Source organism: Indicator indicator, chromosome 5 (genome assembly GCF_027791375.1).
Source record: "Indicator indicator isolate 239-I01 chromosome 5, UM_Iind_1.1, whole genome shotgun sequence".
Taxonomy (NCBI): domain Eukaryota; kingdom Metazoa; phylum Chordata; class Aves; order Piciformes; family Indicatoridae; genus Indicator; species Indicator indicator.
The window spans coordinates 34,897,871-34,912,178 of NC_072014.1; the positions used below are offsets into that span (position 1 = coordinate 34,897,871).

Genomic DNA, 14,308 nt, shown 5'->3' on the forward strand with positions numbered 1-14,308 from the left:
ATAAGGACTAGGGGGAATGGAACAAAACTAGAAGTGGGTAGATTCAGATTGGATGTTAGGAAAAAATTCTTCCCCATGAGGGTGGTGAGACACTGGAACAGGTTGCCCAGGGAGGTGGTAGAAGCCCCATCCCTGGAAGTTTTTAAGGCCAAACTGGATGGGGCTCTGAGCAGCCTGATCTAGTGCAAGGTGTCTTTGCCCATGGCAGGGGTTTGGAACTGGATGATCTTTGATGTTCCTACCAACCCTGACAGTTCGGTGATTGTGTGATTCAGCGATTTCCCCTATCCCCAGCCTTTCCAAAAGACAAGCTGTTTGCCACTCTGAAATACCTCATTTCATTTCTCATGACACTGTTTCCAGGGAAGAAAGGCTTCCTCACACTCCTGCAGATTATGATTTTCCTAAAACCTTAAACCAACTTGGTTTTGAAGATGTGTGAAACTTTGATTTTCATTTTGACTCCATTTGTTTGTTATTTTCCATCCAAAAAGAAGAGAAATCTGTTGAGAGCAGAAGGCTCACTGTTGTCAGAATGAGCAGGCTGTCAGGGTGTTTAGAAGAATGTGAAAGTCCTTCAGGCAGCCTTTCACCTGCCTGTGCCAGATTTGTAGTGCGTAAACCAAAATATTTGGGCTGTCTAGATGCTTTCCTGGGATTTGCTCTTCTGGACTAGGTGCTGCCATGTGCTGATATGGAGTGGGACCTGTTTGTACCCACAGTTTGATGCAACAGTCCCAGTCCACCTCACTGTCCCCTTACACCACACTGCACCCCTGCTCTGCAACATCCACCTGTCTTTTCTCCATCAGAAACACCTTCTGATGAAGAGAGACAGCCTTGCCCACATCAAGAAATTCATAGAATACATTATGTTATGATAATGTAGGCAGCAGGAGTTAGCTCCAGAAACTGTTTGGGTGGTGCACCTAACTGTGGTGGCCAGGCTGTAAATCTGAGTGGAGGAAGAAATGGGAGGTTGGATCCAGTGCAGCACTCTAACTCATTTTCCGCCCATCAAGGGAGACTGAAGTACCAGTAGCATACAGGACTGACACAGTCACTTTCCTCAGGGACAGAGGAGAACCATAAATTGGCCCTCAGTCCCAAAGTTCAGTCTCTGGTCTGTCAGTCTTTGTGCCATTGCTGTCTCATCTGCCTTGGTGCATTTCTGCTTTTAACTCCCTGAATCCTGCTTCCTGTTGCAGGTTTTCATGTAGAATTTGGATAATTGCACATATTTTTTATGACAATTTGCTTTGTTTTCTCTTCTCACTTAGGCTGCTGAACACAAACTCCAACTGCATTTGTTTTTTAAGGCAGCTGGCAAGCATCGTTCTGCTACCATTTGTGCATCAATAATTCCATTTTCATTTCACTTGCTACAAAGCAGCAAGTTTTCTTGCTTTGGTACAAAAAGCTGCCTTGGAGATTGGCAATACCTCTCTTGTTTAGGAAGACCTTTGCTGATTGCCCCATGATGATCAGTTCCACACAACCTGTAGCTCAAACTTGTCTTCCTGGCAGAGCTCACCATCTTATGTGTCTGGTGAGCTAATATATTGTCTTTCTGTATTTGTATTCTGCAGTTGATTGTTCAATGATTTCTCCTGCTGAATTGCAATAGAGGAGCTGTTTAATGTTGCAATGGCTGATTTTGTAATGTAAAACCAAAAACCTCTCAATTCCAAATTGTGTTTGCTAGTTAGAAGGCAGAATTTAAATGAGAGTTACATGGAAGATGCATTTTCCCCATTGTTTCACCAGTGCACAAAGAAAACAAGCCTTCACTCTTTCTAAAAGAGAATCAAAGCAACCATAGCAAGAATTTGTTTTGCAAGGAAGAAGCATCAGTAAAAACTAAACCTGTTCCCTTCTGCACATGTGTGACCATATTATTTTTTTTAAAAAATACTTTCTCAGTGCAGAGATAACTGTTTCCAATAAGCATGCCTTTCCTGATAGCTGCAAAGTTCACATTGCTAAAAACAAGCAGTTTAAAAGACATTTATTTTACCATGGTATGTCTTCCGGTGCTGACTCTATGAATATTTCCACATTACTCTTGATCTTCTTTTCACCAGCTTAGCCCCCGTTTAAAATATCTTTTTTGTTTTTACTGGATAATTGCTGTAATGAGTGGAAATGAATGACTCAAAATGAGATGCTGGATTTTGTAGTTTCCGTTGACAAATGGAATGAGATGGGCACTTGAATGAAGTAGTCGACTGTTGCTTCAAATGCCAGGTTGGTATTTACCCATTTTGTGACTGTTTACCCACCTATGTGAGGGAAAGCACCACAGAGGACAAGGACTATGAAATTCTCCTTTTAGCTTTTACGTTTCACAGCAGCCTTGGCTGTGCCGTGACCAGTTTGCTTTGTCCATATAGTTGAGGTCCCCAGAAGAGCTCTGGGGAGTATCGGCATAGTGATCTGAAAGGCTGACCTGGCATGGGGGGCTTGCCACACTGCAGGGGAGCTGCTTCAGCGCTCCACTCTGAAAATGAATTATCCCATTACAGTACTAGAGACTAAACCAGTACTTCTGGCTAATACTGTGCATATTTAAGACTGAATTATAGCTGATGAGGAGCACTAAGATGAAATTTGAAATCAGAAGATTGCAGCTGGAGAGCAAAGTAAACTTGTAGTTGAAGTACAGTTTGTAACATAATGAACAGTAGAAAGAAATGATCATTAGAGGTGGGAGCTTGTAAGGGGAAGATTTTCAAAGGGGGTCTTGTTGCTGTGTAACAGTGCCTATAAAGGTTACACCACCAAAGGCACTTTATGACTCCCTTCCTCAACTGGACAGGGTAGAGAAAAATATAACAAAAGGCTCCTGGGTCAAGGTAAGGACAGGGGGAGATCATTCACCAATTACTGTCATGGGCAAAAGAGACTCAATTTAGGGAAATGAGATTAATTTATTACCAATCTAATCAGAGTAAGATAACAAGAAATAAAATGTAAACCTTGAAACACCTCCCCCCCACTTCTCCCTTCTACCTGGGCTTAACTTTACTCCTTGATTTTCTCTACCTCCTTCACCTCAGCAGCACAGAGGGATGGGGGGTTGTGGTCAGTTCATCACGCATTGTCTCTGCAGCTCCTCCCTCCTCATTGAGAGGACTCCTCATACTGTTCTCACCCCTCCACTTCCTAAGTATTTTATCACAGAGGTGCTACCACCATCACTGCTGGGCTTGGGCTTGGCCAGCAGGGAGGGAGGGTGTCATGGGGTGGGGAGGGGTCCATCTTGGTTGCCATTGGCTCTATTGGACATAGAGGAAGCTTCCAGCAGCTTTTCACAGAAGCCACTTACCAAAAACTGGCCACAGAAACCCAGAATAAAGTAGTAAACCCAACTGATTTCCTCTGGTAATGTATGAGTGTGTATGGCTTTGAAAAGGGGATCAGAACTGTGTCCAGTTCTGGGCTCCTCAATTCAAGAGAGATGTTGAGGTACTGGAATGTGTCCAGAGAAGGGCAACAAAGCTGGTGAGGGGCCTGGAACACAAACCCTACGAGGAGAGGCTGAGGGACCTGGGGGTGTTTAGCCTGGAGAAGAGGAGGCTCAGGGGTGACCTCATTGCTGTCTACAACTACCTGAAGGGAGGTTGTAGGCAGGTGGGGGTCAGTCTCTTCTCCCAGGCAACCAGCAGCAGAACAAGGGGACACAGTCTCAAGTTGTGCCAGGGCAGGTCTAGGCTGGATGTTAGGAGGAAGTTCTTCACAGAGAGAGTGATTGCCCATTGGAATGGGCTGCCCAGGGAGATGGTGGAGTGGCCATCCCTGAAGACATTCAAGAGCAGACTGGATGAGGCATTTAGTGCCATGGTCTAGTTGATTGCTTAGAGCTGGGTGATAGGTTGGACTGGATGATCTTGGAGGTCTCTTCCAACCTGGTTGATTCTATGATTCTATGACTTTAATCACTGTTCTGCAAAAAGGCTGCTTATGTTCTCTGATGATACTTCTGTGATGAAACTTTCCTGAATATTTTTAGCCTTTTTTAGTTTTTGCACTCTGAAATGGCAGTATTTAAGAAGCAAAACTTGACCCTGCTAAGGACTGAAAATGATTGTCAGATATTTTAAATTGCTAAGAAGTAACGCTGTTAATACTTGTGTCCTCAGTAATTATATTCTGCATATCTATGTGCCCCGACAATGTCAGATTTCTGGTATCACCCTACCTAATGGCTGGGGGGCTGCAAAGTGACAGAGCAAAGCAAAACCAGCCTATTCCTCTGCAGAGCTGTCTGTGCCACTGCTAGTGGAGAAACGTGTGACGGGATCCACAGAAGCTGTTATGGTTTAGTGCTGCAGAGTCAAAAGGTTCTGCTGCAGTGCCCTGTAAGTCCCAGCTGGATGGATCAATGATACACAGACATGAAACTCTGGTTCAGCTCTAAGTCTTTTCATTGTCTTCTCCTTTTTTTAATGGGAATGTTTGTATTTCTCAACCCAGTGTGCAGTTTATCAGGTGTAGAGGACGAAGTGCAACAGAGACTGAAACATCACCACCCTGCAAGAAGCAGGTATTCCTCTGGGCAGGTTCCTTTAGCGTTGGTTTCTGTTAGAGATCAAATTGCTGGCCTCACCTTTTGCCACTGAGTAGCTGATGTCATATTGCTGTGCCATGCCCAGACTAGAGCAGCTCTTTACTGCCTGTCAGGAAGAACTGCCTGCAGCAGAGCAAGGAGATCCTGAACTGAGCAAACCATTGGGTGATGCAGGGTTTTCAATCTGAAAGAGGAGTTGTGTTGTGTCCTCGATTTGACCCAATGATACAACATCAGGCCAAAACCTCAGATGAGCCAATTTGGTCTCAATGTTCTTTAGCACCCTTGAGGGTATTTGGAGAGGGGAAAAAGTATTGCCCAATCCAAGTGAGAAAATACACACTTCAGGCTGCTAGTATGTCCTGGGTCTTAGTGATGATTTACTTTAGCATGTAGACACCTGTGAAATGAAGTATCAAAAGCAGCTGCAGGTGACTTTTGATGCCAAGAGTGGCAGATATTTGTGTGAAATTTTCCCAATATGCCTGACAACTCCAGTGATCTATAGAAGCTTCTAATAAGGAAAAAAAAAGAATTGTCCACGTTGTCACTGTCCCACACTTGAACATGTTGCTGTTTTGAGGTAAGAATGGCTGTATGCAGGAAGAACCATACATGGCTGTAGCGTTTGTGGTTTAGTGAGACCATTAATGGTGTTTTTAGTTGGAAGGATGACAACTTTATGTGCAACAGAACAGCAACATATTTACTAAAACCTTGCAGGTTTGGTTCATTTATAGCACCAAGAGGCAGGTTGGTTCTTCACAGTGCTTTTCTCTTATGCACCACTTTGTGGGATGGCACTGTCCTATCACCCAGCTCTGCTCACTGAGATGTGGCCTCTTTGCACAGCACCAGGAGGAGCCTAACGAACACTAGAGGGACCCAGGTCCCTTTGAAGGTTATAGGAAGTGCTGGTCCATTGTTTTGTTTTGCTGGAAACTGTTGACAAGATCAGATGTACATGTAGCTGGTTTTCAACTGTCTGTCCCAGGCCCTATGCATAATCCTTCCAGCAGTATTTATAAAAAGAACCAGTTTGTTCCTGGCTCCTCTTCAGTTTAAACCCATTCTGAAAAGGGCTGTGGTGTTTGCCAGAGCCTCTCTCTGCATGCTTGGAGATTTGCCTGCTTATGCTGGTGACAAAAATGTTGTCTTGCTGTCCCCTTTGTCCTTGTTATCCTGGCAGTATCATTGCAGGCAGGAGCAGGGGCTGGATTTATCTGTTTTGCTTTGCCAGTGGAGCCCTGTATATGTGATGGATACGTGAGGTGGTTCCACAGCAAAGGCAGCAAGTTGCTGGTGTGCAGCGATGAGGAAACTCTGAGGAGGCTGCACACTCAGCAGCCAGCCCAAATCCAATGTCAGATCCCAAATGGAGCCTGTGGATCTGTCTGGCAGTTAGAAGACCTTTGATGAGGAAACCACTGAGAGGTATACGCTGGCAATATCTTCCTTCTCTTCTCCCTGTAGTTACTGAGCAGGGATAGTTTACTTGTTGCATCCTTACCTTCTAGAGAGGTATCTTGGTAAGGTAGATAGATCTGTGATTCTGCAAGCTGAGGATGAAAGGAACAGAGGTGCTGAATAATTTGAGCTTATACAAAAATGTATGTAGCAATGCACATTGACTTGTTACAGTGAATACAAAAATTTATTGTCCCTTGAACTAAATATTGACACAGATAAAGCAGTATCAATATTTATCTCTCAGGTTAATACGTTTTTATATTCACCTCAGCATATATCAATATGTGCTTATTATTATAATGCTTGTCCTTCAGCAGAAGAAACTTGCATGTGGTTCAGAGAGAAAAGGGAGGTTTGTCTAAACATTCTTTTTTTCATTTTGAACTTCATCAGCTGCTTTATCCTGCACATGGGGCACACTGCAGCCCTCATTCAAGCAAAACCCTTAGAGATGGTTGTGACTCTGCACTGAATACAGGACTGAGTAATTGATTTTGGGAAATGTGAACTTAATTGGCACTAGGGGAAGGGGCAGCCAAACCTCCACTTCTGTTTTGTGGTGCTTTTTGTAGTAATTGTAGCCAAGAAAGAGCTGCTCAACAGCTCACAGAAAGGCAGGCACAGTGCAGAGTGCACGACTCAAGTTGATGACACTTAGGTTCTGAGATCCAGCTGTGAATCACTGCCTACAGAATGATACAGTGAATGCTGAGCAGGGGGACACCTGCAGATCTTTTAGGAACCTTGTGGTAAGCTTATCTCACACCAGTGCACGTGTGGTACCCTGCATCTGTGTGTCAGCAGGAATGTCATTTATGGGCACTCTGTGTACCAGAGAGAACACAGTGGCCTATTGGGGCCTACTGCATTTGTTCCAAAAAGCAACTGTGGACAGTAAGAGTGGGGCCACTTCACTGGCTCTGAAGGATTATTCTTCTCATCTGTCCTGTTGCCCTTTTAGCCTAATTCTTGACCTCAGAAAACAAGACAGAGGTCTCCCAGCTAGCAGATGCAGGTGTGATGGCACTGAATGTCACGAGCCTTGTTTGGGATCTACAGAGGCCTTTTAGCAGATTTATGCTATAGGGACCCTTTTATGTGGAGATACCAGTGCTGGCAGTTAGGCAGAACCATTTTAAGTTCCACAGGCGTACTGAAGAAATGTTGCTGTTCCTTTCTGCATCTTGCTTTTAAACCTCTGGTCCTGAAACACAAGGGAGCTGAAAGGGTAGACAATAACCAGACTGGGAGCAGTTAGTTAGAGATATGTTCCAGTCTCCCACCCGCTGTGCACCCCTCTGCTCACCCACAGATAGTTGCTGTTGGTTAGCAACAGAGGGGCGTTGGAGTCACATGCTGATTTGTGTAGGTCACTGGCCACTGGATACTCACCAGCAGCTGTTAAAAGCTGAAAACTTGGATCTGAAACTCCACCCAGCTGCTGACCAGAGGAACTTCTCCAAACTCTTACCTGCCAGAAGCAGAACTGGTAAGAAAGCCTTCAAGTGGGAGAGCAGAGATGACAATTCTCTCTTCGAGGTGTTCTAGGTCTTCCTCAGTTACCACTGAGGAAGTGCAGTCTGCATTGCTCCTGCTGCTGACAGCTTTGCTGAGCAGTGCCAACAGCCCTTCAGAATCATCCTGGCTGGTTCCTTCGCTGCCTTTGCAAGTCGGGCTCGCAGGCTCACAGCAACTGAAAGAGCAGCTGTTGGTAAACTGACATTTAAATGACAATTGTCAGCAGACAATAAGCATATGGTAGCTGACTACTTGCATGCAGACAATTGCAGCAGCAGAGGCACGGAGCAGCTGCAGCTGCTGGAAGACAGCACTGCATTGATCGGCAGTTGGGAAGGTCATCTCAGTGACTGAAGACTGCGTTTTGAGGCTTGACTTTTTTCTTAGAACCTAAACACACAATAAATTGATGTCTTATGTCCCTGTTTCTAATGAAAACCAAGATTTTTTTAATCTCCCTGTTACAAAAATAAGCATAAATACATGCTAAAACTCCAGCTCTAGAAAGTAATTAAATAGTATGGGAGCCATTGATTTTCCCTTCTTCTGGCTTAGCAGTTCCTGGTATTATGACCAGGGAGAGGCTGATGAGTGAGAAGGCTTGTTTGCTTGTTTTCAAAGCCATTGGTAGCAGACTCAAAGAGGTCCAAGCACTTTCCTCATGATCAGTTCTGCTTTGTGACAGTAAGCTTAATAATGAGGGGTGGTCTCAGTCCTTTTTTCTTTTTTTTTTTTTTTTTTTTTGGGAGCCAATGCTTCCCAATGCATGGAAGTAAGACTGTGACTAAGGGTATCTGAATCAACTACATCGCTGCCTGCACTTGACTCCTAACTCAGTAACCATATGTTTACATTCCACTGATAATTGCCATTTAAATGTCAGTTTACAGGCAGATGTTGAGTACCTGTCTTTGTGCCATGAATTAAATTGCAGAAATCAAATGTTGAGGCTTAACGCTGCTTAGGCTGACTGTGAGGAGCAGCAGGGGCCAGCAGACCAGGGTGGGCAAGGTTAGGTGGCATGGGCAAAGGAACATGTATATGAGGTCACCACAGCAGCCTTGGTTAATGGGCTATGGCAGCCAAGTCAAGCATGGTGTTGGTATTTCCCAGTGACAGTAGACAATTTTGTAGACAATTCTGAGTTTTGGGGGAGATGGCTGGCAGGGGCCAGGACAGAGAGGAAATGTTGGACTACAAAAGGAGGCAGATTTAAGCCGTCAGGTGGCAAGAAGACAAAAATCTGTTCAACAGCAGAACAAGCAAAATCTGGAGGGGTGTAGAAGGAAACCCTCTCTACCAGACATTTTCATTTATTTAAAATCCTTCCCAATAAAGTTCATAATGAATTTAATTCAGTCCCCTATGGCCTAGAGGAATGTTCTGAGCAATAAAACAGCACTGCTGAGGGACAGATGACTGCCAACTGCCCGTTATGTGCCAGCAATGCATATTTAGATTATTGGCACTTAAATGCTGAGGTTATTTTGCTACATAAATGATTCTGTCAGACGAATTAATACTGCAAGATCCACTTTGGGGATGTTCAATAGCGATTCCCAAATTTGAATCACTGATACATTTGTATGCTTTAAGAGATTCTGGGCAGATTTAAATAGTAGTAGGGTAAACTGTTTTGTGGATGGGTTATGACTTAGGCTTCCTCCCTTCCTCCCTCCGTCCCTTCCCTCCCTCCCTTCCTTCCTTCCTCCCTCCCTTTCTTCCTTCCCTCCCTCTCTCCCTTCTTTCCTCCCTCCCTCTCTCCCTTCTTTCCTCCCTCCCTCTCTCCCTTCTTTCCTCTCTCCCTTCCTCCCCCCTTCCTCCCCCCTTCCTCCCTCCCTCTCTCCCCTCTCTCCCTTCCTCCCTCCCTCTCTCCCTTCCTCCCTCCCTCTCTCCCTTCCTCCCTCCCTCTCTCCCTTCCTCCCTCCCTCTCTCCCTTCCTCCCTCCCTCCCTTCCTCCCTCTCTCCCTCCCTCCCTTCCTCCCTCTCTCCCTCCTTTCCTCCCTCCCTCTCTCCCTCCTTTCCTCCCTCCCTCTCTCCCTCCTTTCCTCCCTCCCTCTCTCCCTTCTTTCCTCCCTCCCTCTCTCCCTTCTTTCCTCCCTCCCTCCCTCTCTCCCTCCCTCCCTCTCTCCCTCCCTCCCTCTCTCCCTCCCTCCCTCTCTCCCTCCCTCCCTCCCTCCCTCTCTCTCTCCATCCCTCTCTCCCTTCCTCCCTTCCTCCCTTCCTCCCTCTCTCCCTTCCTCCCTCTCTCCCTTCCTCCCTCTCTCCCTTCCTCCCTCTCTCCCTTCCTCCCTCTCTCCCTTCCTCCCTCTCTCCCTCCCTCCCTCTCTCCCTCCCTCCCTCTCTCCCTTCCTCCCTCCCTCTCTCCCTCCCTTCCTCCCTCTCTCCCTCCCTTCCTCCCTCTCTCCCTCCCTTCCTCCCTCTCTCCCTCCCTCCCTCTCTCCCTTCCTCCCTCCCTCTCTCCCTCCCTTCCTCCCTCTCTCCCTCCCTTCCTCCCTCTCTCCCTCCCTTCCTCCCTCTCTCCCTCCCTTCCCTCCCTGCCTCCCTCTCTCCCTCCCTTCCCTCCCTGCCTCCCTCTCTCCCTCCCTTCCCTCCCTGCCTCCCTTCCTCCCTCTCTCCCTCCCTTCCCTCCCTGCCTCCCTCCCTCCCTCACGGTCTAATGCACGTTTCATGATTAAACTCAGTTTCAAGTATGTGTTGGAAATTTCAAGCACCAGTGATGGAGATCACTGGACCACAGCATTACTTTGTTTATAAACATCATTATTCCATGGAAGATAAATCTCTGCTCTCATCTAGTGTGTCACTTCAGCACAGTAGTCAAGAGAATGGAAAAAAATAATGGAGCTACTAATTTTTTCACTTCAGTAAGAAGCAGTGGAAGGGAAAGCTGGATACAAGATGAAACCTGAAGGAGTTGAACTCCTAGCAGGCAGCAGGCTCAAAGGAAAAATGAATCAGTACTGGGGTAAGGTGCTGTTTCGTTTAGTCAGGCTGACACAAGATTGTTTAAGCACCTTCTGCACATTACAACAAAACACAAACTTCTACAGCCCATGCATGAGTTCCAATTGATACCAGCAGCAAGTCAGGCAAAATATTCAGTGTGTTAAGATCTGAACATAAAGCTTTTCTTCTGATGCACTTCAGTTTACTTCATGTCTCCACCTTGTGTGAGCAGTTGGAAGAAGTGCTGTGACTTTGTCAGCATGTCTGTTTATGTGGTGCATCACCCTTGAATCAACAAGCATTTTTTTTCAAGTGTAAAAATGAACAATTCCTCATCCTGGAAAGCACATCTCCTCCCACCCTCCACCTGACTAACCTCACCACACTGCGCAAGGGCACAAGCAGTTCATTTTTCACTTGGTGTACATACGTACTTGGTTTCCCAGAATTGTCTAAAGAATGTAAGGGGGAATCGGAAGCATTTGGCAGTTTGATCTAAAAACAAAGGTCGGGGCAATGAATTCAGCTACAAGCTAAAATCAGACATCTCAGAGCATTGCATGTGAGCTTTACAACTGAATGCATGCAATGCTTGCTCAGCTTTTCGCAGCAGCGTTCATCATTTAGCAAAATATTAACCAGCATGATGAAGGACTGTGTTTGTAATTAAGAACCAAAGCTAATTACACTATGGAGCTTATTTTCCCTTGGCAAGGATCATCTGGTAAAATTTGACAAGAATTCTGCAGACTTGGGTCTGTGGGCTTTAAGCTGCACAGGAGGAAAAGCCAGGAGCAGCAGCAGCATCCTTCTGCTGCCTGTTTTATAAGGCCTGTCACAAACCACTGCTCAGGGCTCCATATTTTCTCTTGGTCTGCGCCAGGACAGATACCCCTGTATCTGTTATACTGACAGCAGAGAAAAAAAGCACTGAAGGGTAGAGACGAACACAAAATTCAGATCAGCTTTTGACAGAGACATAAGAAAATGAGGCAAGAAGGCAGGGGTAGAGTAGGGCAGCCAAGCAGAGGGGCAGGGGATTGAATGGGAATGTGAATAGAGAGCCTGTGTGCCTGAGGAGTCAGGGGGTATTTAAGAATGGAAAACAGCAAATGTCCTTGCCTTTGCATTTACAGGGCTCTTAAACCAGTGCTGTAAATTTAGGATCCTTCCCCAACCTACCAAAATGATGTTGACATTAAGTGATTACAGAAGCAAATTATCAAACACAACTTTTATTTGGTTCCTCATTCAGCAAGATCATAAATTTGTTAAAGTAATTAGAACTTTCATTAAAAAAAAATATTTTAAAAACCACCAACCAAACAAAAGACACTTCATACCTTTTCTTTGCTGGGGTTGTGGTAGAGAGAACTTGGACATACTCTGTTCAAGCCCTGGCAGTTTCAAAGCTATGACAAATCTTTCTTTTCTGCCCTGCCTTCCCTGTTACATTTATGTCTTTCCACTACTGAAGTGGCATTTTCCTGGCTTGGAAACACACTATTACAGAGCTGCAGTGATCTGTTCTGTGGTGCCATCTGATTTAGTCTAGACAGGTAAAACTTACTCTGTGCTTCTGTTGAGAAAGGAGGAAGGACCTTGGAGGAGATTAACAATGAAACAGAAATCTACTGGAAGTGAAACCTGTGCATCACTGGGATGCTCTCCACTCTTCTGTGCCTCTGTAGCAGGGAAGCCAACCTGCAATTTCTGCTCTCTCTGTGTTCATATAAGGCACGTTTCCTGCAAAGAGAGAAACAAAGTGGAAACAGTGATCTGGGGGTTGTGTTTCAGCATGTGTTTAATGCTTCGGGTTGGGGGAGCATTACTGAGAATTATCTTATGTACCTGGTATTTCATACACGATGTCAGGACTTCCAGTGCTTACATGCACCAGAAAGTGTTGGATTCCAACAAGGACTGGAGAGCCCTTTCCCTGCTCCATCCAAGTCCTGCCCAGAGCAGAGCCTGCTAGAGCTCACCTACGTGTTTCTGCAGGGCTGCTTTTCTGAAGATGGTATCAGCACTGGAACCCTAGTGAGCACTGGTCCACAGAGCCAGAATGGTCAGACATCCAACACTTAAGTCACCCCGTTTTTAATGCCATTAGTGATGCAGCAACATGTATTTATATTTACATATAAATACAAAATGGTCAGGTACCACATTTTAAAGCATAATTTATAATCTGAAACTGCTTACACTTTCATGATGAGGCTTGGGTTTTGCTCATTTACATTCATAATTCCACTGGAATCTGATTTTTAAGAAACTCAACATATCTTAATTATCATAAAAAGTTCAATACATATTTACTTAAAAATATCTTCTGTAAGAGGAAATTTACCAAAAATAACATGAAATATATTATTATGCATACATTTTCTTTTTTGTAAAGTACAAACAAGAATCTGATCTCTTCTGGGTATTGCCTGATCTAATATGGCTATAGGTTCTATTTATTTTGTTTGTTTTTCAAAGTAAAGGGAAATACATAAATCACAGAATGGTAAGGGTTGGAAGGGACCTCTGGAGACAATCTAGTCCAACTTCCCTGCTAAAGTGGGGTCACCCAGAACAGGTTGCCCAGGATCGCTATGTCCAGGTGGGCTTGGAAGCTCTCCAGAGAAAGAGACTCCACAACCTCTCTGGGCAGCCTGTTCCAATGCTCTGGCACACTCACAGTAAAGTTCTTCCTCATCTTCAGATGGAAGTTCCTGGGTTCCATTCTGTGCCCAGTGCCTCTTGTCTATCACCGGGCAGCACTGAAAAGAGTCTGACCCTATCCTCTTGCACCCCACCCTTCAGATATTTCTAAGCATTGATAAGATGCCCTTTCAGTCTTCTCTTCTCCAGGATAAACAGCCCTAGGTTTCTCAGCCTTTCCTCATAATAGGTCCAGTCCCATCATTATCTTTTTAGCCCTGCACTGAGTATAAGAACACCAACCAAAATAAAAATGCATTCTAAGGATACAGAGAGCAGTGAAAGGACACTTTGAAAACTAATAAAAGACAACAAGTACAAAGAAACAACATCCCAGCACTCTGCAGTCTTTTGTCAGAGCATGTGCTGCAGTGACCTTGTAACAGTTATTAAAAACAACAACCAAAAAAACCAGTACCCACAGAAAAATCTGTCAAGGAAAACACTGAAAAGCTGGTACTATTTCCTAACAAGTAAGTGCAGACTGGATACTAAGTATTTTATATTTTTTTCCCCCATGTATGCACACCTCTTTCTTCCTCTTTCTGTTCACAGGACTGATTGTTGCAACTCTGGCAATATGCTGGATGCCAAACCAGGTTAGAAGGATCATGGCTGCTGCTAAACCAAAGCAGGACTGGACTGTTCCCTACTTCAGGGCGTACATCACTCTTCTTCCCATTGCTGACATCTTCTTCTACCTCAGCTCGGTGGTGAACCCCCTCTTGTACAACATCTCCTCTCAGCAGTTCCGCAGCGTGTTTCTGCAGGTGCTCCGCTGCCACCTGACAATAGAGCACGCCAACAAGGAGAAGTTTCTCAGAGCCAACCTGAGCTCCAGAACAAGGTCTCTACGCCCACTGCTCTCCTTCTCAGCTAGGCGTAAGTCTTCTACTAGGGGCAATACCAAAGTGTTCTTGAGTACTTTCCAGCATGAGAACAAGCCTGACTGCAGCCCACAGAACCCAGGGCTCAAACCACCAGCACTCAGCTTGGAAGTAGTGCCACTAGAGACTAGCTCAGAGCCTAGTCCAGACACACAAAATGGCCTTTGTGAACTTCGAGTATGACTTCATAAGGCAGAGGTAACGA

At 45.2% G+C, this 14,308-nt stretch overlaps 1 protein-coding gene across 1 annotated transcript in view; it reads left to right on the forward strand.

Annotated features, from left to right (window-relative positions):
• The window catches only part of GPR39 (G protein-coupled receptor 39), an 81,895-nt gene extending 67,609 nt beyond the window's left edge, over positions 1 to 14,286 (forward strand). The window contains exon 2 of the mRNA XM_054381413.1: positions 13,772 to 14,286. Coding sequence (XP_054237388.1) covers positions 13,772 to 14,286 — 515 coding nt within the window. The remainder of the gene's footprint in view (positions 1 to 13,771) is intronic.
• The last annotated feature ends 22 nt before the right edge of the window (positions 14,287 to 14,308 follow it).